The sequence below is a fragment of the Pteropus alecto genome, unplaced genomic scaffold (assembly GCF_000325575.1).
Source record: "Pteropus alecto unplaced genomic scaffold, ASM32557v1 scaffold86, whole genome shotgun sequence".
Classification (NCBI taxonomy): Eukaryota; Metazoa; Chordata; class Mammalia; order Chiroptera; family Pteropodidae; genus Pteropus; species Pteropus alecto.
Genome location: NW_006442109.1, coordinates 15,372,675 through 15,399,097, shown reverse-complemented (window position 1 = coordinate 15,399,097; position 26,423 = coordinate 15,372,675). Strand labels below are relative to the sequence as shown.

At 43.7% G+C, this 26,423-nt stretch overlaps 1 protein-coding gene across 1 annotated transcript in view; it reads left to right on the top strand.

Annotated features, from left to right (window-relative positions):
* The window catches only part of LIPC (lipase C, hepatic type), a 116,992-nt gene extending 91,610 nt beyond the window's left edge, over positions 1 to 25,382 (top strand). Inside the window, exons 3-10 of the mRNA XM_006920563.1 lie at positions 1 to 120; positions 2,948 to 3,130; positions 3,693 to 3,810; positions 6,045 to 6,278; positions 8,092 to 8,337; positions 18,479 to 18,596; positions 20,377 to 20,595; positions 25,271 to 25,382. The exon at positions 1 to 120 is cut by the window's left edge and continues 3 nt beyond it. Of these exons, the coding sequence (XP_006920625.1) occupies positions 1 to 120; positions 2,948 to 3,130; positions 3,693 to 3,810; positions 6,045 to 6,278; positions 8,092 to 8,337; positions 18,479 to 18,596; positions 20,377 to 20,595; positions 25,271 to 25,382 (1,350 nt within the window). The remainder of the gene's footprint in view (positions 121 to 2,947; positions 3,131 to 3,692; positions 3,811 to 6,044; positions 6,279 to 8,091; positions 8,338 to 18,478; positions 18,597 to 20,376; positions 20,596 to 25,270) is intronic.
* Positions 25,383 to 26,423: the final 1,041 nt, after the last annotated feature.

The window sequence follows — 26,423 nt, the reverse complement described above, 5'->3', positions numbered from 1 at the left end:
CTGCTGTTCGAAGGGGAAAATGATCAGGGCTGTCAGATTCAGCTCCATCACCCTGACACGTTACAACAGTGCGGCTTCAACTCGTCTCTGCCTCTGGTGATGATAATCCACGGGTGGTCGGTAGGAAATTCTGACACACCTTTTTCTCTCTGTTTTTACATTTTCTCTTTTTCTCCTTAGTGTACTCAATTTTAATAAAAAGATAGGGAGCCAGCGATAATGACTTCATGCCTAATATTTAGAGAGCACATTCTAATTTTCCAAGTGCTTCTCCACACATTATTTCATTGATTGTCTCGATTCCACGAGTAAGCAAGGGGAGGAAAGTATAATTATCTCCACGCCTCAGATGATTAGATGTGACTCAAAGAGGTCACATAGCAAATGAGGGTCCATAGAGATTGTAGTCCAAGCAGGTGACACTGCATATTTCACAAGAAGAATGAGGAAGCCAGAAGACAGTCTCACAATGAAATGTTGTGTCCGTCAGAGTTAAATTCAGCTGGTTAAATAACAGAAATCCAATTGGCAATGGTTCGAATAAGACAGAAGTTTGTTTCCATTTCACATAATAGTTCAGAGATACGTAGTCCAAAACTAGTTAAAGGGCTTTAGTCAATGAAGCCCTCAAGGACCCAGCTAATTTCCAGCTCACTACTCTGCCATCCTTAGATGTGGACCCTCATCCTCATAGTCCAATATGGCAGCTAGAGCACTAGCCATCACATCTTTATTCCAGGTAGCACAATGTAGTAAAGGGTGTACACAAAGGAGTCAAAGAGCAAAGTTTCCAAAAACAAGTAGCACAATGTAGTAAAGGGTGTACACAAAGGAGTTAAAGAGCAAAGTTTCCAAAAACAGCTTTATTGAGATATAATTCACATACCACACAATTCATCTATTTAAAGTGTTCAATTCAAAGGTTTTTGGTATAAAATAGTGGGGTTTTTTTTAGGTTAACTTTCCAGAAGCATCTATGAAATACTACTAATTACATCCATACCTAGTTGGAAAGGTGGCTGAGAAATGTAGCCTCTTAGAGAAAGTGTAGCCTTTCAGTGACACTGAAAATATTATTACTTATAGAAGAAAGGGAGAGAGAATACCGTGGGCAATAATTGAAGTCAAACTAAATGAGGACTTGTCCCCAAGAGAAAATTCTGACTCTTTGGTTATCAGACCACACACAGTTTGAAGCTTAGTTCACAATATGAAACCTTTAAAGTTTTGGGGATCTATTTCATGACTCGGAAAACTTTCCCTGCCATCTAGTTGGAAATATTCTTGAAATATTCTACCCTAGAATGAAAAATGGGCCCTTGATCTAGGCCCTTTACATTATACATCAGCCTATTTAATCTTCACTCTCTCAGCCTCCCCCTCACTCTCCCTACTTCCCACTTTAAGCTCCAGCAACGCCCATGTGCTTATGGCTCCTTCTGCATACCATGTGATTGCTCTCCTCTTGGCCTTGGCTCAGACTGTGCTTTCTGGCTAGAGTATCTTTTCCCTTCTTCTCCTGTGGGACATTAGTCATTATATATTAGGTGCTCCAAAAATACTTGTTAACGGAATTAGTGACTGAGTAAATATCTTGTTAACCAATGCAATATGAAGTCCTCTTACTAAGGTCTTTTTATCAGAATGAGCTCTTTATCCTCAAAATCCTGTCCAGACTGGAATACATCTACTATTACTAGTAATAATAATAACAGCAAAAAATAAAATAATAAAAAATTAAAAAACAATAACAACAGCTGCAATAACTGACATTTACTGAGTGTTTACTATGCTTCAGGCACTGTTCTAAGTGCTTTGCGTATATTACCTGATTTCATTTTCACAACAATCCTGGAAGGAGGGCACTATTATTATCCTATTTTCCAGATGAGGAAACTGGGCCACAGAAATGTTAAATAACTTGCCCAAGATCACTGACTGAGCTAGTAACCGGGAAAGTCTGGATTTGAATCGAAGATACTGCATCCACATAGAAGGCACTGGGTAAACATTTACTAAATGAATGCACCTTACCCCAGGTGACATGCCAAGTCATCAGCATTGCTTTCCAGCTTCACCTCTGTAGTCTAGTATTCAATCACTTCAATGACTTTTCTCCTCTTGCCAGACATACCACACTCTCACGTGCTCTTCCTTATGCCTGGGGTGTCCTGGACCCCACCACCACCACATTCACTCGTCCAGCCCTATTCTTCTGAGAGAGGGCCTTTATTCTTTAAGACACAGCACGAATGCCTTTGCTCTGTGAACCCATCAAATTGGTTCTCAAACAAGGCGCGTACATACACCAATTCCCCATAAACATTTATTGAGCCCTTAGTATGTTCTGTCTCCTAGTGCTAGTCCCTCTAAGGCAAGCAGAATGCAGTGGGTGAGAGACAATGGGGTGGGATTCAGAGGTGCAGCAGAGCAGGCCTTCCAGAGGAGCTGGTGTGGGAGCTGGCCCTCAAAGGAGGGGTCAGTTTTCAGTACCTAATTTTCACAGACTTTTCCATTGTTTTAAGGATTAGAAAGTCCTAAAAATAGGAAAATGTTAAGAGAATGGTTCTCAGTTGGAGGCTGGGAGTTGTAGCTCCTGGGGAACATCTGGCAAAGTCAGGAGACATTTTTGGTTTTCACGACTTGGCTGGGCGGTGGGGAAGCGGGTGGCGTGCTGCTGCCAGCATCCCATGGATGGAGGCGAGAGACCACTAAACATCCTACAAAACACAGAACGGCCCCACAACAAAAAAGCTTCTGTCCCCAAATGTCAATAGTGCTGAGGCTGGGAACCCCCTTATAAAGCCCTTTCTTCTGGAGAGAAGGCTCCAGCATTAGCAGGGAGTTGGAGAAGAAAAAGAGGTGAATAGGGAGAAAGAGGAAATTAGTGCAATGCTCCCTCCATCCCCTCCTGGGGAGGCTGACTACACTGTGGGACCACCCTCAGGTGGACGGCTTGCTGGAAAACTGGATCTGGCAGATGGTGGCCGCATTGAAGTCTCAGCTGGCCCAGCCAGTGAATGTGGGGCTAGCAAACTGGATCACCCTGGCCCAAAATCACTACACCGTTGCTGTCCGCAATACCCGCCTTGTGGGCCAGGAGGTTGCGGCTCTTCTCCGATGGCTGGAGGTAAGACCTGCCCTGATCTCCCTTCCTCACGCTTCCTCAAAAACTAACTGAATTAAGCTGGTCTCCAATAGCAACCCAGACAGGAGAACCACTTCTGCTAAGCTCATAGGAATGAGACGGCCAGGATGGAGACCAGGCCCCAAGGCTCTCTCAGCTGCCTCACTTGCACCTCTGTTTTGTAGAATCATCATCTTCTTCCCCATCCCACCCACCATTCCTTTTATGTTTACCCCCTTGGATGTGCTAAGGGATCTAAACACACTCTGTGAACCAACCAAACCTCACACGAATGAACTGGATGGCTTCTACAGGGCATTCATGTACAGTTCAAAACAGACAGGCAGGAGGCAGAGTCACCAGGCAGGGTCCCAGGTTGCTGAGGCTGAAAGGGGAGAGGACAGAGTCTGCAAGGTGAGAAACCAGTTTGGGTCTGGAGTATAAATTAAGCACTTCATTTGCAATTGGGCGCAAAGAACAGGGTGGGAGCCTGAGCGAGCTAGACCCACAAAAGGCTCTTACCTGGCAGTTCTTCTCCTGCAACCATCTTACCGCTGTCTTCCAGGAATCTGTTCAATTTTCTCGAAGCAATGTTCATCTAATTGGGTACAGCCTGGGTGCACACGTCTCAGGATTCGCTGGCAGTTACATCGGCGGAAAGCACAAGATTGGGAGAATTACAGGTAACCATGCCTCATAACCCTCAACTGTAATCTCCATGATGGCACGGGGGCACGGAGCAAGGACCTGCTTGTCTGACGGTCTCATAATTAACACATCCTCACTTCCTTCACACCCTGGTGTTCTAGGGAGGACGTGCAGCACTATTTCAAACGTGAGTGCTGTCATAGACTGCTGTTCCAAGATAATTCAGAAATCACAGCCTCCATGCCTATTGCCTTTCCTCAGATGAATGCCTCTCTTAGTCAGGCCAAAAAGGACTGAAAAGGTAGATTTTCTATGCACGTTTATAGCAGGAAAGAGTTTATTTTTCAACCAATAGTTTAAAAAGTCTAATGTGAGCACGTTAAAGAATCACAGCTCTAAATTTGCTGTAACATCAGCCATGTTTGTGCCTCAGTTTCCACATCTGTCTTACTCTGGGGCCCATTTGGATTGAGGGAGGGAACTCTGCACCCAGAACCACCTCATCCCAAGCTTTACATCATCTTAGGAATGGCCCTAGATATCCAGGAAGAGCTGAAGGCATGCAGGGCCTTTCCCCCAAGGGTCCCTGACGCAAACCTCATCCCCCACGCTGCCCTGGAGTTACAGCAGGAAAAACACACCTGACCAGACGGTTCTCCAGCCGAGTCCCCAAGACCCACTGATTCCTACAATGGTCCAGGCAACGGACCTTTTCAGTGCAGTGTCCCCAGAGCTCCTCAGCTTTTTGTCCCACTGTTTCCATCCAGTAGTTCTAGGCTGCCATGACACTAGATTTTTCTCCACTTCACAAATGCTCTGTGGCCTCCTGTGCTTATGGGCCTTTGTGTGTACTATTCTCTTTGTCTGGAATATCTTACTGCCATCATCCACCGAGCCCTAGTCTCCCGACCAAACTCCTATTCGTCCTTCAAAACTGGTCAGGCTAAGACAATATTTCACAGTCTAAAATAATTCAAAAAAAGTTTAAGATGAATAGCATTGCCATGCCCTTTTATTTTATCAAGTAAGAACATTTTTGGTGACTACTGTCTACTATTATCATTACTTCATAAAAGAAGAGATTTATTTTAAGATGGAAAAAGATAGAGATAATGGCAGACATTTAAATTAAGTAAATTTCTCATTATGAGAATTCATTTCCTTGTTCTTATTTTTTTTTTTTTTCATCTTGCCGGTGACTGGGGAGGCCTGATCCACAGACCGGTAATAGTATACCCACCCCTATGATTTGACCCTCAATAGCCTGAGCGTGAGCAGGCCTTCCGCAGAAGGCTGTTAAGGTCCATCATCGAAATTCCAGGGCTAGAAGGCTGAATCAGAATTGCAGAGGTGGTATCAGGCCCAGGACCCTCTCCTCTCTGGCTCGTGTCGTGGGTCATATTAGGCATTATTAGCTAGGCCCACACACATCAGAGGCAGCAGGATGGCTAATTATTCTGTTGTCATTTTGAAGTAAGCCTAATGAAGAAAGGAATATAAATCGCACCAAGACATCCTTCATTTGTAACAGGTGCTCTCATGGCCCCTTGTCAATTCCTTAGCCCTCAACAGGGTTGAAAGTCAGAGCTGATGTGGGACATCAAAGCATCCTCCAGAGAAGGTAAAGGAAGAAAGAAAAAAACATTGAGTACATAAATACTCCCCAACTACAATCAGCCAGGAGCTGCCACTTGTCTCATGCAAACATATCTGTCACTTGAGGACCAGAGCTTCGAGTAGTCCTATTTGCTCACAATATTTTCACCAGGGAACAGTGATGTCCCAAGTCTGTTCTGGACATTCCAATGAAATGACATTAGTGTACGAGAAAAGCCAGCTTGTTTAGGGAAATTACTGACGACATGCAGGCAAATAAATTCTTTTCTTTGATGAGTAGGTTAGAACTACTTACAATAAGCACTGTGGGTTTTTTGTATGCAAACAGATGCTCTTGAAACTAGCTTGAGAGGTACTTAAAATTGATTTGCTTAAATAAATCAAGCATTCCCTTGTAACCTTACTTCTAATACTGGATAGTTCCTGCAAACCTCTTTTCCCCTTAGATAACACCCAGCATGTGTCCAATTTTCAGCATCATGGTTTTACTGCAAAAAGGTTATGGCAAGATTTTCTAGAGAAAGAGTAAGTCCTAGGATTTTCTTCTTCTTGCTAGCTCATGAATGTGTAATAACATCAAAAAGCTAAAAAAAAGCATTTTTCCTCCTCTTCCTTTGTTCACACCTAACACTTGCCCTTGCTTTCCTGTTAGGGCTGGATGCTGCGGGCCCTCTATTTGAAGGAAGTCCCCCCAGTGACCGTCTTTCACCAGATGATGCCAATTTTGTGGATGCCATTCACACCTTTACTCGGGGGCACATGGGCCTGAGTGTGGGCATCAAAGAGCCCATAGCACATTATGACTTCTACCCCAATGGGGGCTCCTTCCAGCCTGGCTGCCACTTCCTGGAGCTCTACAGACATATTACCAAGCACGGCCTAAATGGTGAGGAAAAAGAATAGCCACTGGCCTGCACTGGCCTGCACTCTCCACACTTGCATGGGCCTCTGGATCCAGTGAAATCTACCAACTCTGTGGATTCTGGGAAGAGTTTGGCAAGGATGGGGGCCCAACGCGTATGGTCACCAAGTCCACTCAGAGAGAGGGCTTGTGGAAGTGGGTAAGGGCTGGTGCTTCCCCAGCAGCCCCCTCCTCTTATCAGACAGAGGTCCTTGGAGCCCGAGCTCTGAGTAGGAGCTGAGGGCACCACCAGGAATCCCCACCTCTAACCCTCACCCAGTGCATCCATGCAAAGTCTCTCCCGGGGTAAGTAGCCTTTCTAAAAGTTGACTCCTGATGCCTGAGCTTATTATTCCTCCTTCTCCAGAAGCTTCCTCACTCAGGCAGCTTCCACTGTTCTGGGCCACATGAGGATCCACTTAACAGATCATAGCTTCTTGATCCTTGGTCGCACAAGAGTGGAAGTAATTCTTCCGCTCCAGTGAGGTTTGGTCAGCTGATCCTCCAGGACAGTACTGAAATTCCAATTCGAAATTCAGCTCTGAACATGTCCTTGTGACTTCCTTTACCTCGGGGCAAAAACTGAATGTGGCATTATCTGGGTTGTGATCCCACTTCTCTCTCAAATCCCAAAACCAAAACATTAACACGTACATTTATAACGCGCACAGGATTAAAGAACACAAATGACAGCAAAAACCATACGTTCCCCAGGCATTCTGAATTTCTCGTTATTATAAAAAATCATCTTGATTAAAACATGCCAACTCACTGTAAGCCAACTGGAGACCCCACCCCCACGTACCACCTTCTCACCCCAATCATCCAAAACCAAGCTGAGAACACACTCCCTTGCGATTACATCACCACCTGCACCTCTCCCGTATTGGAATGACCGTATCGGAATGTCCGTATCAGAATGACCTTCCCACTCGACATTATCTCATTTTGGCTGGACTCCCAGCCTTCCACCCACCCAGGCCCGGAGAGGGATCTTCCCCTTATCTTTCTTTACATCTCCCTGGAGTCATCGCCCCTCTCGTCACCAGGAGTTCCTGGCTAACTGTTCATCTAGTCCTCCTCCCAGATCTACATCCTCCCAAAGCTCAACACAGGTCTCTAGGATGGTGTTCAGTAACTAGCTGCCTAGTTAAGGCATCTCTGACCTATGAGTGCTATTTGCTCTTTTATGCTAAACTTCAAGGTGATGACCAAGTATGTTTATGTAGTTGGCCCAAATTTGGTGTGGTTTTTCTGTTTTCTTTACCTTTATGTTGAAAAGTGATCCTATTCTAGGGTGGTTCTCACAACCGTATCTGAACAGAAGGTAACCTGATAACTGCTTTATCATCCTAACCACCTAGGTAAGACTAGGTGAGCTCGAGTGAATTAGTGAATATCTTTGGAGTTCCATTTTCTCACTTGTAACAGCTGCTTCAAGGAGCTGTGCGAAGATACAGGGAGTGGATGAGTAAAGGCACTTGTGCATTTTTAACCATCCGAGAAAGAAATATTCCTTAAAAAAATCACACTATCCTGCTTTCTGAAATAATTTGTTATTTTCTTAGTGACTTGGGTTCCTTTTAAAATGCCTACTATAGCACACTGATCACAGGGTGCTTCCACACCAAGTGACTGAGATGGGTCCACTCTTTCTGTAGGTTTTGGTCCGTTGTTACATGCACCCACCCCTCCTTCCTAACGTGATGCTACTCTGCACTGAGAAACAAGGTGATCCTTTGAGTTGAAGTTACTTTAGATTAAAGGGTGATAACGACCCCCTTGCCCTGTGTTCCAGCCATCACCCAGACCATAAAATGCTCCCACGAGCGGTCAGTGCACCTCTTCATCGACTCCTTGCTGCACGCCGGCATGCAGAGCACGGCCTACCTGTGCAGCGACATGAACAGCTTCAGCCAGGGCCTGTGCCTGAGCTGCAAGAAGGGCCACTGCAACACGCTGGGCTACCACATCCGCCAGGAGTGGCACGGCAAGAAGAGCAGGAGGCTCTTCCTGGTGACAAGAGCCCAGTCCCCCTTCAGAGGTGAGTGAGTACGGGTAGCCTGGAGCCTTCAGAAGGACAGGATGCAGCCACCTGTCTGAAGGTTCACAAGTTCCCTGCAGTCTTTCTCTGCAGTGTCTTCAGGTTCTGCTACTTTAGTGTTTCTGAAACTGCACAGATTCCAGACAGCAATGTTGACACAGCCTCTCTTTTCCCAAGAATGTGGCCAACTTGCTGCCAAGTGCTAAAAGAGAAGCCTTAATACTTTCTGGAATTACCCCTGGGTTGGCCTCTCTTCATCCATTTTCATGGTCCCCTATAATGTATGACCCAGAAGGCCCGGAACAGTTACCTCAACCACCCAGGTCTTCTTGTCACAGGGACCTGGAGTCATCCCCAAACCCAAGCCAGAATCCAGTGCTTTCACCTCTGCTCATGACCCCTATGACAAAACAACCCCCCTGGCTATATTTGCAGCTCCTATTTCCTCTAAAGATTGAATCAGCTGATCTTACAGCATATCATTGTCCCGTTGAGGCCTTCTCAAGGTGAAGGTCAGCTTCCAGTGTTTCCCAGTCAGATCCTTTACCTCAGGCAGAAACCAACCCCCTGCTACTCTCTGGGTTGAACAGGAGGTCAGAAAAAGGCCTGTGGCCATGTCTTGGGCTGAAGCCAGCAGAGAAATACTCCACCGAAGCCTAAATCCTCCTGGAGGGAACAAGGCAACATCTGTTGCCATTAACATTTCTGCCTAATCCTTAAAACAGCTCGTGAGTGATTTAGCTTCTTACGGTTTCATAGCACGTGTTCTGTTTGCCAGCACTGGGAGGAGCCCGGTGTTGTGCTGTTTGATTATTACCGTGCAAATATTTGTATCTGCGGAAGGTGAATGCATTGTCACCAGCACTACACATTTGCACAGCGTTTTATGCAAAACATTAGGTGCAGCCATTGATTTCTTGTGGCTCCCACAACAGCCAAACAAAGTCAGCAGGGCTGGTTACTCCCCCATTTTAAGAGGAGGAGGGCAAACCTCGGGTGGAGTGACCTACCCATAGCCTGGAGGGTTGCATCCCAGTGTGGTGTTTCTTTTACTATCACACTCCCAAGTTCAGTCTCCCAGGTGACTTATTTCTTTACGCGCAGGGTTCCTTGTTTATCTGAACTTTTGCTCTCCAGCCACATTTCCTTTCCGTGAGCCAAGACGGCCCAGGAATGACAGAAATCCATCGTGGGTGGCTGATAGCTTCTGAGAACACTTGGAGTGAGGGCGCTGAGGGTCTGGAGTGTCCCCTTCACTCTTTGTGCCTTAAAGATAGAGGAGCCAGTAATATCTGGGAGCAGGTGGGGGTGTTTGGAAGGCCTCCTGCTTAAGAGAGCTCCCCTGCCATAGGCGCGGGTTAGACACTCTCTCGCTTGGGTTAACCAGCTCCTCTTTTAAGTGGTAAAGCCGCCTGGAGTGATTAAGCTTCTCAGATAATCACATTTCACTGGATCTACTTTAATCCTGTAATGTTAGCATTTCGAGAGACTGTTCAACCTCTCCAGTTTCACAGATGGAGAAACCGAGGCCCAGAAGGGGAAAAGTATATGCCCAGGGCCACAAAGTGAATTCTTGGCAGAGCCAACCTTTAGACCCAGACCTCCAAACAACTAGTTGAGTGATCTTTTTTTTTTTTTTTCATCTCAGTAACCTGCCCCTAGTCTGTTTGTGGGGTGAAGGAGGGGAAAGAGGAGAGGATGAGGGGTTCTCTTTCTTCTTGAGATCAGCTGGGAAGAAAGAAGGTCATTTTTTGCCTTCCAGGGCTGTGTTGTACATTTGAAGTGAGGGGCTCGGTCCAGCCCCAGGATATCTGCTGGGGGTTTGGAGATGGGGAAGGGAAGCGAGCATCAGGAAAGGAAGAGGGCGAAGAAAGAGCAGTAGGTACAAGCCAGGCTGAGTTCGTCCCTGCCAAGGAGCCTGGGTGCCCGGCTACTCCATGCTGCTCATGTGAGCTCCTTTCCTATTATGGAGACCAAAGCATCGTGTCAGGGCAGCATTACTCGCCCTGTGGCTACCAAAATCAATGTTCTTATCCATTCATTTCTTTGCCTAGCCAACAGAGGCAGAGTCCCTACCTCAGGGGACTTGGTGAAGACCAAACCCTTGCCATGCGGTACGTGCTAACTACTGTCCCAGGAAGACAGGCCATGAGTCCCTTGGAAACAACACTTAGGTCTCTTTATTACCAATTACCCATCTTGCTCCAGGGACAACAGATGAGAATAGGACCCATGGGGTTGGTGATATGGAGGCAGGACTACAAGGCAGGACAGCCTGGAACCTGACAGAATATAAACCTCCAGCCCCTGACAGAGGATCCAGTGATGCGCTGTGGCCTGCACTGCACCCTCCTCTCCTCGAGGCCCTCCAAATTCTCCCCAGTTCTGCCTCAGTCCTTGTAATGGGCAAAGTTCTAATCCGGTCGCTGGTGGGGAGAAGCAGCCCTGTGGTCACACCAAACTGCCCTGGGAATGGCCGGGAATTACACTCAGGTGAGACTCTATCTGTCTGGAAGTGGCTGCTCACGGGATGCTGCAGTCTGTATAATGCGATGTCATCCACTGTGGTAGCCACTAACCATGTGTGGCTATTTTAATTACTTAAGTTAAATAAAATCAACAATTTGATTCTTCAGTCACACTAGCTGCCTTTCAAGTACTCAGATACGTGGCTGCTGCATCAGAGAGTACAGAAATGAATCTCCATCACCACAGAAAGTTCTGTGGACGGTGCTAGCATGAAGCCCTTAATCTAGGTCACCCTAACTGTACCCTTCTCCACCCATCATGGTCATGATCATCTCTGATTTAAGCCCCTGGAGACTGTTTCACTGGCCACCTCCAGCATTTGATGAATACGTATCGATTCGTAAAAGAATAGACTTGCTCAACCCTGGTTACAGAGAACCCACAATCCATATTTTTCAAGGACGTCTAATTGTACTATATATTCTAGTGCAGGGTCTAGCTGGGCAAGATAAACATCGCCTCCCAGCTGTAGTTTCACAGAAGATGACTAGCTTGGCGCTCATTCCTCTGGCTCCAAGATATGTTGACAAAGCCATCAAAGGATCTATTTTCTACAATCGTCTGCCAGAACTCCGGTAAACACTGGGGGAGCACAGCCGTAGCAGAGGAGAATTGGGAAACAGTCACTGAGTGAAACGAGGCAATTTATCACCCACTTCCATCCTCGTTCTCTCAGGAGGAACTTTTACCAGTTTGGGAGCCAGTCTTTTAAGAGAGAGGGGAGGGAAATGAATCTGTATTGGGTAAATTCTGCTTAGCAAGGACTTATCTAATTAATCCTCGTAGCAGTCAGATGAGGTAAGTGGGTGGAGGGGAGGAAAGGGGCCCTTATGGGGGCTTACTCTGACCAGGTGCCATGCTGAATGAGCTGCACAAATTATCGCATTTATCATTTAATCCTCACAACAACCCAAAGAGAGAGACAGAGACAGGTGGTGGGGTGGCGGTGGTGGGGATTAATTAATTGTTCAATAAAGAAATTGAGAGTCATGGAAGTTAAATCTTCCCAAAGTCATACTGTTTGTGAGTAGCAAATGCAGTATTTGGCCACAGGTCTCTCTGATTCCATGGCCCTTACTCCTTTCACTCTACAGGGCCTCCTGAGAGTAGGATCAAGGCCAGTCCACCGCCCCTGACACACACACACACACACACACACACACACACACACACACTTTCTCCCTGCACACTGGGACTTATCCAGCTGGTGGGAACCTGCTTCTGTTGCTGCTCCAGCTGATGAGAACACTCTTTTCTTCTGGCTGGTGAGATAACCAGCCAGACTATGACTTGAGGAGTCTGTATATCTTTAGCTTTTCTCAGCTACTTCTTTGGAAGGTTTTCACTCATTTCCAGGGAGAGTTCCAGGAGAAGCAGTAAGTATAAGAGAGAGGGAGAGCAGGCTTGGGATGGCAATCAGATGTGTCTAGAATTTGGCTTTGCTGCCATCCACACATGTGACCGTGACCTAGTGATAAAACCATTGTGAGGCACAAGGCAATTATGTGTGGATGAGCATGGGAGTGAACCACTAAAACTGGCACCTATGGGTGGGGCTCAGGACCATATCTGGTCACTCCAGCATGTAGGAAGGGAACAGGTGTCACTGGGTTAATATCTTCTAGAAGCCTGGCACTTTTAGTCACAACAACTGTGTGAGAGAGCTCTTAATACCCATTTTAAAAATGAGGAAACTGAGCTGCAGAGAAGCTGTAAGTGTTCACGACCATGTGGTGGTAGATGGCAGAGTCACACTTCAACCTAGGGCTTCTGTTCCTCGATTGAGGGCTCTCATTGCCATCCCACGTGAAGCACCTACAGCACAAACAGTGGGCGGCAGGACGCCAGTCAGCCCAACACTCCTTACCCCTCACACACACCTCTGCTTACCCATGCGCACACACATAAACACGCTCCTTACCCCTCACATACTCACACACACTTTTCTTACCTTCCCCTGCCCACACACACACATTCCTCCATCTCCACCCCTAGCAGAAGGGGCAAGCATCCAATCTTGTGACATCAGACATAAGTTAAATGGGTTGGTACGGTTAAGCCCAAATGTGGCTGGTCACTAACCTAAGCACATACATGCACACACACATATGCTAAGAAAACCACTCATTCTGCTTCTTCCTCCCTTGAGCCTACTCTGAGTTAATTCAACAAACCCCCCTGCCAGCACCGGCTGCCTCAGGTGGTGGCCTTCTGTACAATAGCGTCTGTGAGCCTCTCAACCCCATGATGTTCAGCCTTCCTCTTGAGTTAGAGGCGTTTCAGATCTAGGAGCGAGCCCTTGGTGCTGCAGGGAAACATAAGAGATCTCATTCCTACCATCTCCACAAGAGAAAATCGATACACTGGAAAAAAGGCCCCTTTGATGTTTGCAATGATAGTCATAATATCTCCCAGAGCCAATATCTAATGATTCGAAATCATTTTCTCCATGAGACCAAAAAAAGAAAAGAAAAAGAAAAAGAAAAAATATTCTCTCTTCATAAATTCCACAACCCGATGCTCACAGCGGCTGCCTTGTGAAAATAAATTTAAGTTTTTTTTCTTTTTTAAATAGCACCAGTGGGGTTCACACTAGATTAAAACCTAGGATTTTTAGGGTATCCGAACCCCGGGAGGACTCCGGTGGGGAGAATCTTCAGAGGCCTCACATCCCTGCTGTAGGTGGTTTGCCTGATCACATTCAGGGTTAATAGACTATTTCATGCATTTCATCTTTAAGACCTAAAGTCATTTCTCCTGACTGAACTGAGGAATGTGTTGTGCTGGCCTGTTTGCAGTCACAGGATCAAAATCATTTTCCCTAAGTCATTTTTGTAAAATCCTTATTAAACATGTCATAAGGTAAAGTGAGCAAAATTAGTCACGCTTTTTTCCTTAATCTTTATAAGAGCATCATCATCCTGGAAGGAGGATGGGGGGATAATAAGCAAATTGTCTTTATTTTTCTAAGAAAAACACTTAGAAAAATTCAAAATAAGAACAAATAATTAGTTCTCAGTATCAAAGTCTCTTTCCTGTTTAGAAAAATTAATTTCAAGATTTCTCTAAAAAACTGACTTTCCTAGGACAGGTAATATGGGATTCCTAGCGCTATCAACGTGCTATGCATTCTGCAGATAAGACATAAGGGCATCCTGATTCACTCATCTCTGTTTCCTCTAAAGTCCACAGTCTTTTATGAGCTCACTCAGGCTCTTCACGGCTCACACATCTTTGGAGGTTCTGACTCCCTGTACAGGTCCCGCCCCAGGGAGACACTGCAAAGGGACAGATAATACTCATTTGGAGGATGTGAAAGCTAAAGGGACCTCTGGGATCAACCAGGCCGACCTGGGTTTTACACAAGCACCTTCCCCCAGATTTGGGGAACCATGGCATCTAAGACCTGGAAATCGATCTCCTCCAACTCACAATTTAAGAGCTAAGGAAGACAAAAGCCCATCTCCAGGGCAGAGACAGGAAACATTTATCCCTGCTCAAGGGTTAATGTCTATTCAGGGGACAGGTGGGAGGAATCTGCAGCAGTGATAGCCCAGGATGGATGTTCATGGGTGGGAGCCGGCAGGTACTTTATCTTAGTGGCTTCATTTGAGCAGGTTTTGACTGCAGCATTTCTTCAGGAGCCGAGTGTCTGTCATTTGGGTTCAAAGGGCAGAGTCAGCTTGCAGAACCAGAGCCCCAGCAGACAGTGGGAAGAAGGGTCTTTAGGAATCAGACAGACACCTAGGTTCAAATTCTGCTCTACTTCTCACTATCTAGGTGACCTTGGACTCTGCTCTAAATCTCTTGCTTCCTTATCTGTAACTCTCCAGGATCACTGACACCCTATCTGTCTAGGTCTCAGCAGAAAACAGGACTCCACTGGCCTTGGTCAGCAGAAGAAAGCAGATGGGGCTCCTTACAGAGGGCAGGTGGTATTAAGGAAACAAACGTAGGGTATCAATGCACCCCAAAACTAACAACAGACCAGAATGAGTGAGGGAAGGGAATAGCCCAGGAGAATGGGCGTTGTGGAGGAGGGGCCACTGACAGCAGTTAATCATGGGGTGCAGTTACTGTGTGGTCAGGCTCCAAAGAGGGAAGGAGCACAGAAAAAACATCCTGACCTCTCTCTGGTCTCTTGTCGGTGCCTCCCCAACGTCAGTCTCAACCAGAAACCATCTGGCAAGGCAGCCTGGGAGCTGTAGGCTGTGGGGTCACACCCTGCCATTCAGAGCCGGGCAGACTGGATAGCAGGGTAGGTATAGAAAACAGAGCCTAACCAGCTTGTTGTCCTTATTTAGTCTTGTTATGAGGACAAAAACAACATAAGTAAAACACTTAGTACATAGCCTGATGCATAGTAGGATCTCAACAAAAGAAAGCTATTTTCTCATTAGTCCTATTCACAAGTAGGGTCTTTATTGCAGGATGTGTCCTGCCTTGTTTTCACACAAATAGCCCCTAAGCAGTCCTTAGATGCCTGGTGCGTGCTGTGACCTGTAGAGATCTAAGCATCAATAGAACCCCAAGACTGTCCTCAGAAAGATCAGACATTGACATCGATGCCTGTGAGACAAGGCACAGGGCGAGGAGAGTCACAGAAGCGATGGCGCTTCCCAGCTGCAAGCTTCTCCAAGGCCAAGACCAAAACTTCTGAAAGTTTAATACTTCTGAAAGCTTTTCTTTTCCCAACGAGATTCTAATTAGAATACATGCTTATTGTAGAAAATGTGGAACTTGCAGAAAAGCATAGAGAAGAGAATAAAAATTATCTCTCTCCACTCTCCAGAGATAAGCACTCCTAACGTTTTTTTGTAAGTACCCCTCCTTCTATGCATTCTGTTTTATAGTTAGTCTCGTATCACATAGACAATTTCATAGCCTGGTTGTTGTTTGGTGGGTTTTTTTCCCCACTTCTTTTATAAGCTTTGAAGTCATTCCAAAAGTATCTTTTAATGAGTTCATAAGAGTAAATGGGAATATGAGCTCGGAATCAGCAGACTAACATCTAAGTGCGGCTTCACCAGGCTTTTGCCTCATGGCAGTGGACAAGTTACTTAAATTCAGCTTCTCCATTTGGAAAATGATGAGGGAGGGAGAATATAGCAGGCATCTTAAAAGTTGTAAAGAGAAATATTTATTTATGTGCAACTATTAGCTCAAGGTCTGGGACACAGTAAATAGCTAAATGGTAGTTATCATAATCGTCATTATTAGTCCATAGTCATTTCTCTATTTGTGAATTAGGGTGTTTCTGATTTATTTTTAATTAAATAATTCTGTTATGACATTTTTAAACTTAAATCTCTTTCCACACTTCAACTTTAGGGTATATAAAGCTCTTGGTCTCAGGCATAAACATTTTTAAAAGTTCAAGTTCTGGAGGCAGGTGGCCTGGGCTTACATCCCAGCTATGCTACTTACTAGCTGTCTAGTCCTGGAAAAGTCACTTAACCTCTCTGTGTTTCGGTTACCCCTTCTCTAAAAGATTATGATGTAAGGATCAAATGAGATAATAGATACATAATGTTTGGCACAGTTCAACAAAATAAATATTAGCCAATATTATTATCATGCATACCACCATTTACACTCTATTACTTTTTTAGCCCTGACAGCTTTCAGCACTGGGCTAAGCACCAGTACACTTCCAATTAATATATATTAAGCTGCGTTAAAATGGATTGCTATGATTATTCTCTGGGTACTCGGGAAGAGGCCCTGCCTCCTCGTTAAGAGGTTACCCCGGGTTCGCTGCTCCCACCACCTTCCCCTCATGCCTGTGGCCTGTGTCTTTGAACGGACCTTTCCTTTTTGCCTCAGTTCAACTTACGACAGTGCCCGTTTGTTACAGAGTTCCCTAGACAGACTCTGAATAGTGTAAGACTTCTCCAGAGGCTTCTGGGGTGAGAGTCCCTGTCTCTACCACTGCCACCCAAGGGTTTAGGGACCCTTCCTTGAGTCGCAGCCCTTATCTTATTTCTCACCCACAGCTTTATAGTCCTGAGAGCATCAAACTAGTTTATTCCAGGCTGGAGGATTTAAGCACCTATTATGTACAGGGCACTGGAGCAAATCCACCACAAAATCCAGATGGGAAGATCGGTTTATGCCAAAGGGTAGGATTGTGTAAATAGCCCAGAAACCCAGCAACACAGGCACACCCTGCAGCTGGAGTATTGGCAACACGTCATTAGCTACAGCTGCTAGGTTTGTGTGTAGCTACCAACCTCCAGTGGAAATGTACCATTTGTAAGTTAGTAGATTGATTCATGAAGATGGTGAATTTCGCATGCTGGCTACATGGGATGGATGATCATGTGGCTAGCTTCATCATCTATGCTTTCCACTAGGAATTCTCATATAACAAAGCTTTAAACTCAGGCCTTACATTCTCAGAGGTGATTTCCATCTGGCTAAATGTTAATACATATGCTGATGCTCCCAAGCAAACTGTAAGGTCATTCATCCCACAAATGTGTATTAAGCACCTACTATGTGCAAGGCACTGTATCAGGACTGACAGATTAATCATTATCTAGAACCAAAAAAGTCAAATACACAGCAAGCATACTATAAATTCCCTATCCTTTGCCCAAGGCAGACACCAATCTTCTCAAGAGCCTGGATAAGGTCTCAGAACCTGTCTCAACATAGGGCTCTAAGAAGTCCTATCAATCATTTTAACATGCCTTATTAAACCTGTTTGCAATCTTGGAGCTAAAACACTACAGATACTTAGAAAAAATGGAGAGAGCAAGAAAAAGAAGTCCAAGCAGCCAGTCACTAGCCATTTTGAATGAGGTGGGGGAATTTTGAAAACAATCCCACTGCTGGTTGGTGTGACAATGCAGGCTGATAGTAAACAATTTGCTTTTATTAATATAAACTGTATTTAGGTAAAAAAATAAAATAAAATAAATTTTTCTCTTCCAAACAACCCAGTAGAAGGACATTCTGGACATTTGATAAGATAGAAAACTTATAGGCCCAAGTACTAGAACTAGAGCTATCTCATTGGAAAATGTGCTTTTTGAGACACCCCACCCCCACGTCCCGCCTCCCTACTGAGCTAGTGTCCAGGAACTGCCCCAGAATATACAGACATGGTCATTAGGGCATCTTTGTAAGCTGGAGCTCTGCCCCACCCCAAAACTGACCCTAACGAACAGAGGCAAACGTGAAAAATGACAGTGTGTCCTCCTGCCTTTGTCAGGTGCCTAAAAGACACATATCCTTTGATTTATGAAAGGGGACCCCTACCAGATACATGGAACAATCCAACAGGATTGCATCTAAGAATGGGTGAGGATGCCAGATGTACTAGATTCTTATTCTGCCTTCTTTTATTGGATAATACTTATTGTTATTCTTTTACAAACACAATATATGTCTTCTGTAAACATTTAGGAAATATAGAGAAGGAAAAAAAATAAAAGAAAAAGCATTCATAATCCTAGCCCCCAAGGGGAAAAAATTGAGGTCTCTATCCATCTGGACACTTTCTTCTGCATTTTTAAATGTTTAAAATATAAGATTTTTAATTTTAAAAATTCTTGCTTAAATTCTCTTTCTCTCATTCTCTCCTCTCCTCCCCCTCCACCCCTAGTTTATCATTACCAGTTCAAGATGCAGTTCTTCAACCAAATTGAGAAACCAGGAGAAACAACTTTTACCATGTCACTCCTCGGAACAAAAGAGGAAATGCAGAAAATTCCCATCACTCTGTGAGTATGAGGAGCAGCCCTGTCTATGGCGATGTCAAGCTTAATTGTCTTAATTTTTTCAAAGGTTAGGCCAGACACAACTTATTTTTCTCAGCCCGTTATGACTGCCCCAAACACCCGGTCAGATGGGATATTCACCCAAGCCCAACGCCTTGTCACCATCCCTCCTCAGCCTCACCCAGTCTCACCGATCGCTTTATGTTTGTGCTACCTATGTATGTGATGGGCCCACTGCGACATGAGTTCGGGGCAGAGGGAAGCCAGAGCCGGCCCAGTCCATGGTCACAGTACAAAAGTAGATCTGAGCAGGGAGGAGTGGTGAGGGCCAAAGCAGGTGTCCACGGGAAGGCCCTGAGTGCCTTTCCAGTGAGTTCTGAAAAGTAGCCCAGAAATAAAACTGGTATCATTCAATTTGGCACAAATTTCCCATCCCAATTAGCCTGCACTGCCAGCCCTTCCCATCTGTCCTCCCTGTTACACACCTGCTCACAACACAAGCAGTGGCCTCACACCTCCTTCAGAAACACCCCAATTTCACTGGTCAGAAAAGGCCCATTAGCTGCTTTTCTTCAGCATTTCGACTCTCAGCATGGGCTTTTCTTGGAAAGTGACACTAGCCCTCCACTAACTCCGGGGACAGTCCTCAGCTTCCAAAAATTGTCCCCAAGCTTTGATCTCTGTTCAGCAAACAGAAACAGTCACTGAGCAAGTGTTTATTGGTGCTCTGCACTAGAGGTAGAGAGGACCCTATCCTTGTGCTCCCAGCCTAGTGGGGTGGGGACACTGGTAAACGATTCTCTATAACAGGGGTCCCCAACTCCCAGGCCGTGGACCGGTACCAGTCCATGGCCTGTTAGGAACCGGGCCGCACAGCAGGACGTAAGCAGCAGGCAAGCAAGCGAAGCTTCATCTTTATTTGCAGCCGCTCCCTAGCGCTAGCATCACTTCAGATCATCAGGCATTAGATTCTCATAGGAGCACTGGTCCCTGGTGCAAAAAGTTTGGAGACCGCTGCTCTACAACATTCTGCAGGAAGTGCTATGACGAGCCACTCAAGGGAACCCTCCATTCATCTGTCTCACCCTAAAACCAATGTTACCTGTACATTCTCCCAAATCTCTCCCCAGGAAATTGTTCTAAATAGTGGAAAGGGCATCTAGGTGTTCTGTCAATGTTGGACATTTTTAATGTCATGGAGTTTAGTGAGTAAACCTAGTAATGATATCCATGAATATGCATTAAATCTTGCTCTAAATTGGTGCATCCTTTTAATATGTGGTTTTATATTACTGTTATGCTTTGTGGTCTTAATAGAAGATTCTATTTAGATGGGGAGGAAAAAAGCATCACTAGGAAGAAAAGAGTGTGATTTGGCTCTACGAAGTTAATCAGACCTACAGATAGCTGTGCGGAGGCCATTGCCAGAGCCTCACTGTCTCTGCAGGAGCAGTTTCCCTAATTTGTTAACCTAGAATCTAGGAAGCCTGAGCTAAACAAAGTTAACTAGAATTTTTATCGTGGAACTCTAGGAGCATTTTTAATATGCTAACTCAGAAAATAGTATGATTTTTCCAATATTACTGGTCTGTAAAATCTTTCTTATCCTGGCGTATCTATTGCTATCTCTACTAATAATCTGTCCAAATCTGGTTTGAGAAATATAGCATAAAAGACCATCTCAAGTCACTCGGGCAAAGCTAACACATCCTAAATGTGTCTAAGCATCACTTTGCTGTTACAAATAAACTGACTGTGTCTGGTTTCCTTTGTGTCTTCAAAGGAGTGAAGGAATTATTAGTAATAAAACCTATTCCTTTCTTATCACCTTGGATATGGATATTGGTGAGCTGGTCATGATCACGTTAAAGCAGGAAAACAGAGCGGTGTGGACCAATGTCTGGAACACGGTTCAAACCATCATCCCATGGGGGAGAGAGCCCCTCAGTTCAGGCCTTGTTCTAAAGAACATCAGAGTCAAAGCAGGAGAAATACAGCAAAGGTGAGTGATTATCTAACCTCCTCCTAACATCTAGATCTACACATGCCAGCACTTTCACAATTTAATACTTGCATTTATCTTATGAAATGAACACTGTTAGGTCCTAATGATGGAGTACAGACACTCAGAAAGATGAAACGACCATCCTGACTTCACACAGCCATAGACAAAAGGACCTGCACTCAGGTCTTCTGAGTCCCAGTCTAGCCTCTTCCCACTGCCCATGGTTAATAGCTTCCTGCCTCTGGAGTTTGAGAACCACCTCACTGGCCCAATGCTTCTCAAATCCCACGTATGAATGAATCGCCGGGTGATGTCGGTTCTGCTGGTCCAAGGACCACACTTTGAGTGGCAATGACCCAGATGTGACATTTCTTTTTTGTTGTTTACCCAGAAAAATGCTTTTAACGATCACAGTCTCAAAATCTCACTCTGTGGTGGCACCTTTCAAACTTTAGAGTGCCGAAGAATCACTGAGAAGCTTATTAAGTATGCAGAATTCCCAATCCCACCTACAGAGCTTCTGATTCATTGTGGTCTGTAAAGAGACCCAGGACACACATTTGTTACTAAGAAATTCTGATGTGGACCAATGGATTACCCTTAGGAAATGCTGCTCTGTGTGTTTTAACCTCTCCTTTGGCCCCAAGTTCTCCAGGGACAAGAAGGAGTTAGGGAAGGGGTAGGAAATAAAGGAAAGAAAGGACAGTCCAGCTGCTGCGTCAGTCCTCTCAGCCGGGCAAAGAGATGCCCGACGTACTTTGCCACGGCAATCATACTTGTCTGCAGTTCTGCAGGTCTCCATGAAGGGAGAATTCTCTCTCCCACAGAGCCTTCCCTATCTTTTCTCCCCTGTGTTCAGGACATGTGTCTCTCTTCTCCCACCTTCCTTTATTGGGAAGCCCATTTCTCTCTTTGGCTTATCCCCAGTAGAGAAGGAAAATAGTAGGCTTCTCAGCTCTGAACTACATTCCTCCTTCACCCCTCAAGTTTCATTGCCAGGAAGGGGTAACGCGCCCCTCGTCTCCCCCGAGTCCCTTCTCTAAGACTTATCTTCCTGGGATACAAAATCCTGGCAATTACGAAGAGCAAACTCTGCAGTCTACCAACAGATTTTATCCACATGATCAATTTGAGAAAATTAAACTGCTCCTCTCCTCTTTCACGCTTAGCCATTCTTATGCAACTTTTTGGCACTTGAGATCAGCTCTACTTCCGAGCACCACCCTTCCCCACATTCTCTCAGCTAGAGGGTAATTCCTCAGTTATAGTGGCTGTTCACCCTGACAATTCTATGTGACTTGACTTGAAAGATAGTATAAATGACATTGCAACCATCCTCACTAGAGCTTACTCACATGGTTCTCAAGAAGGAAAGAGGAGAAGGGTGGGAAAGGCATTTACCGAGCTCCAAAGCACAGTGGGCATTGAACTAAGTGCTCTAGAGCATGAATTTCGTCTTATCTTCCCAATGACCCTGTGAAATGGGCAGTACTGGCTGTGCGGATTTGAAAGCTAAGGTTCACAGAAGTTACACAGCTTGTGGACATTGCTAGTAATTGTCCAAGCCCAGATCTGAGTTAGGTTTGTCTGATTCATTGTCCATTTGTTGCGCATGCACTGCTTCCGACAGCTCCTTACTCCATTGTTCTCGGCCCTATTAATCTGATTTCCTCAGTGCAATCTAGCAGAGTGGTGGCGCTGGACATTAATATATATGCACATCGACCCTTCCGTATGGCTACAGGATGTACGTGCTGAAAAGAGAGGAAGGACAATGGGGCTTGTAGGTTTTTATAAGTTGTAACTACTCAGTGCCTCCTACTTGTCTTCGCAATATCAGATACCATTGGGGGATACCCAAAAAAATCTCGGTTGTGGCTCTTGGCATAAGGAACTCTAGGACCTAATTAGAAAAACAAGATGCCTTAATTTAACTAATAATGTGCTCCATCCCAGAACTTCTCAAGACTTAATGTACACATAAATCCTCTGGGAACTGTGTTAAAATACAGTTCTACTTCAGCAGGTCTGGAGTGGAGCATGAGATTCTGTATTTCTAACAAGCTCCCTGGTGCTACTGATGCTGCTGGTCCATGGACCACACTTTAATGAGCAAGAGTCTAGTACTGCATGGCCTAGGAAGTCTAAGAAGAAAGACATGCATTCAGGCTGGTGCTGTTGAACCTGTACCATAACAGGCTTTGGGGAGGCCAGGAGACATTCCCAGAGAGCTAGGCAGAAAGCAAAGAAAAATCTAGACAGGACCGGATGGCCTCTACATCAGCCAGCCCCTAAACTCTAATTTTGGCCTCACTGCTTACCATCTACATAGAATAAATAGGTAGAATAACTCAGAATAACTGCACCTTTCTGAGACTAAGTTCTTTAGTAATAAATGGGAATTATAATATATATCTCATGAGACTAATAACAATTACCAATTTTTAATTACCTTCTACAAACCAAAATCCCAGAGCCAGGATGCAAACACTTAGACCTGTACTCATAATCTCTCTGCTGACTACAAGGAACAAAAAAACTGGTTAAGTCATTTGTTCTGTGACTCCACAGGAGGAATACGGTGAGAGGAGACTTTTTCTCTCCAAGGCACAAAGTAAGGAATGAGAGGGTCTGTTGCGGGATGAAGAGAAAAGGCAGAAAGGATTAGCCTCACAGCAATTGGCTAAATGCAATGAGATGTTCAGTTTCCACAGTAATTATCTAAATGCAAAACAAAAATCAATGGCATTATCTCCAGTCACCCATTGGTTTGGCAGAAATTAAAAGACGGAAAACATCTGGTAAAGGTGTGGAGAAATGGGCATTCTCATATACTAGCAGTGAGAGTGTAAATTCCAGAGTTTCTGCAGGGGCATTTCATTCAACAACTAGTATTTGATGAGTATCTATCTACCTTCTGCCAGTCACTGTTGTGGGCACTAGATACACAACAGTGAACAGAAGAGACAAAGGCCTTGCTCTCACGGAGTTTACATCATCATAATTTTATATATGCATAGTATGTATGTCCTGGAATATAATATGATCCAGAATTTACTTCTAGGTGTCTGCCTTAAAGAAATACTAAAAATGTTCACAAAGTATATATGTGCACAAAATGTTTGTTGCAGTACTATTTGTAAATAGTAAACCATTGGCAAAATCTCAATATTCATCAATAGAAAAATAGCTAAATGCATTGTGCTATATTCATACAGTAGAATGCCATGCAGCAGGTGAAAAAAATTAAATTGATATGTACTCATATGACAGGTCTCCAAGCACATTATTTGGTGACAAGGAAAACTTTCAGAAAAATATTTACAAAAATCTTTATATTCACATATGAACATCAATATATGTGTAAATGCATAAAAATAGATCTGGAAAGACAGAAAACAAACCATGATAGCACAGAGGGAGGTGACATTGGTGAAGGGGAATGGAGAAGAGGATCTTTAATATTTTACTTTATTTGTTTACCATTTCAATTTTTCAAGGATGCATTTACAAATTACTCATAACACTTTAATTTCAGCTTTATTGAGGTATATTTAACAAATAAAATTATAAAATATTTAAAGCATTTGTGATTTGATATACAAATGATTATGAAAGGATTCCCCCTTATCTAGTTAACACAGGCATCAGCTCACATATTTATCTTTTTTTGTCGTTATTAAGAATATTTAAGTTTACTCTCTCGGCAAATTTTATTTATACAATACAGTTACCAAGTACAGCCACCATGTTTTGCATTAGATCCTTAGACTTCATTCATCTTATAGCTGAAAGTTTGTACCCTTTTACCAACCTCGCCCTATTTCCACCTCTCCCCAGGCCCTGGGAACCACTTTTCTATGCTTTTCCTATGAGTCTGACTTTTTTTTTTTTTTTTAGATTTCACATGTAGGTATTTGTCTTTGTCTGGCTTATACACTATTTTAATTTAAAAAGTTTGTTTGAATAAAGACGAGTAATTCAAAACAAAACCAAAAAAAAAGCCATAAACTAGAATTCACTGCTACTACAGTTAATTTTTTTCTAATAGATGCAATTGAAGTTAGTAACACGAAATAGCACCTCAGGCCAAGCAACTGGTGAAATCAGTCTATCGACTAGTCTCCAAGAGAGACCCAAAACAAATGTGACGACCTCTTTGGCTGGACAGTGTCTGCACCAATGAGAGGAAGGGGCGGGGCTTACATGACAACCAGACAGAGGCTGGTGACAACGGCCTCATGCCCAGGGACCTTTAAGTCCAAAAAAGAAGGCTGAGGAGTGAAGCCTACCTGTGAGGAACAGTTGAAGGAACTGCAAATGTTTGCCCTAGAGTCAGGGTGATGTAGTAAAAAGAACAATAGTTACTCTCAAATCTTTGATGAGCGGTTAGAACAAGGGAAGACTGCCTCTAGGACTTTTAGTTTTTATAGAACTGAAATCATCTCAGAGCAAGGCTCCAGAAAGCCTTTTACTGATTGCTTTCACTGACTTGGGTTTTGCTTTTCTCTGAAGTTATGAAAATATTTGCAACATAAGAATCTAATTTAAAAAATATATATATGTATATATAGCATGTGTCACATCAATCGGGTATTTGACAAAGGGTGAAACACTTCAATAAGCTCCTTCTAAAACTTAATGCTGTGTTTGCTTTATGTTTTCTATTCAGAATAACATTTTGCTCAGAAAACATGGATGACCAACAACTGCACCCAACCCAGGAGAAAATCTTTGTGAGATGTGACAGAAACTCTAAAAAATTGAAGCAAAAAACCGAATGAGCTTTAATAGAGACCCAATGTAAAGAACAAATGATCTCTTATTCCAAATAAGTATTCCTTATTTGGAATACTTGCCTTATTTGGCAACCAAAGTTATATAAAGAATTTTGCATAAAGTTTAAATAAAGTTTAGATTTAAAGGAGAAGCGTGTTTCACTCTTATAAACTAAGCTTTTAAAAACCATATTATGTAACTTTATTCAAATATTAGTATAACCAAAAATTTCCCAATTTTATTTCTGATTAAATGCAATATACACAAATTAGTATAAGAGTCATTTTAGATCTGTTGTTATAATTTAAAACATCTTTTTCAATTAAATAAATTTCCCATATTTCTTTGCTAGTTAATTCTGATCAGTTTTTGAACCATGCTGGAAAGGTACTTCTTTATTACAAAACTAAGTGCTTCAATAAAGTGAAATTCCAATTAATCACTAGCTGTGTGTCCCAATTTTCCTAATGCTTACAACAAAAATCTAATGGAAAAATTGGTAATTACAAAATAGTTATGGGGATGTGAAGTACAGCATAGGGAATAATTATTATTACAATAATATTGTAATTACCATGTATAGTGCCAGGTGAGCACTAGACTAATCAGGGGGATCACATAGTAAATTATATAAATGTCTAACCACTATGCTATACACTTGAAACTAAGATAAAATAACATCAATTATCAACTCTAATCGAATTTTTTAAATTATTTAATAAATAAATAATTTCTTTAAAAGCTAATAAAAAAACTTGGAATATCTCATAGAGTTAAGATATCAAATCTCAAACTGTCCAATAATTATTAATAAATAATCATTAATTCTAATGTTTGATCCATCACAGAGCATGTGAAGGAAATACTAAGTGTGGTAATCACTTGGATATGTGTTTCAGGTAATTCAGAGAGACGGAGCACACTATGCACATTTCACAGCCTAACCTGACATTTGCATAGACTCGGCTCCCCAGAGCTCATAATTCACATGCTCTTCATCAAAGCAAGATAAGTCAGAGCTGGTGAAAACAAAAATCCCAAAGAAA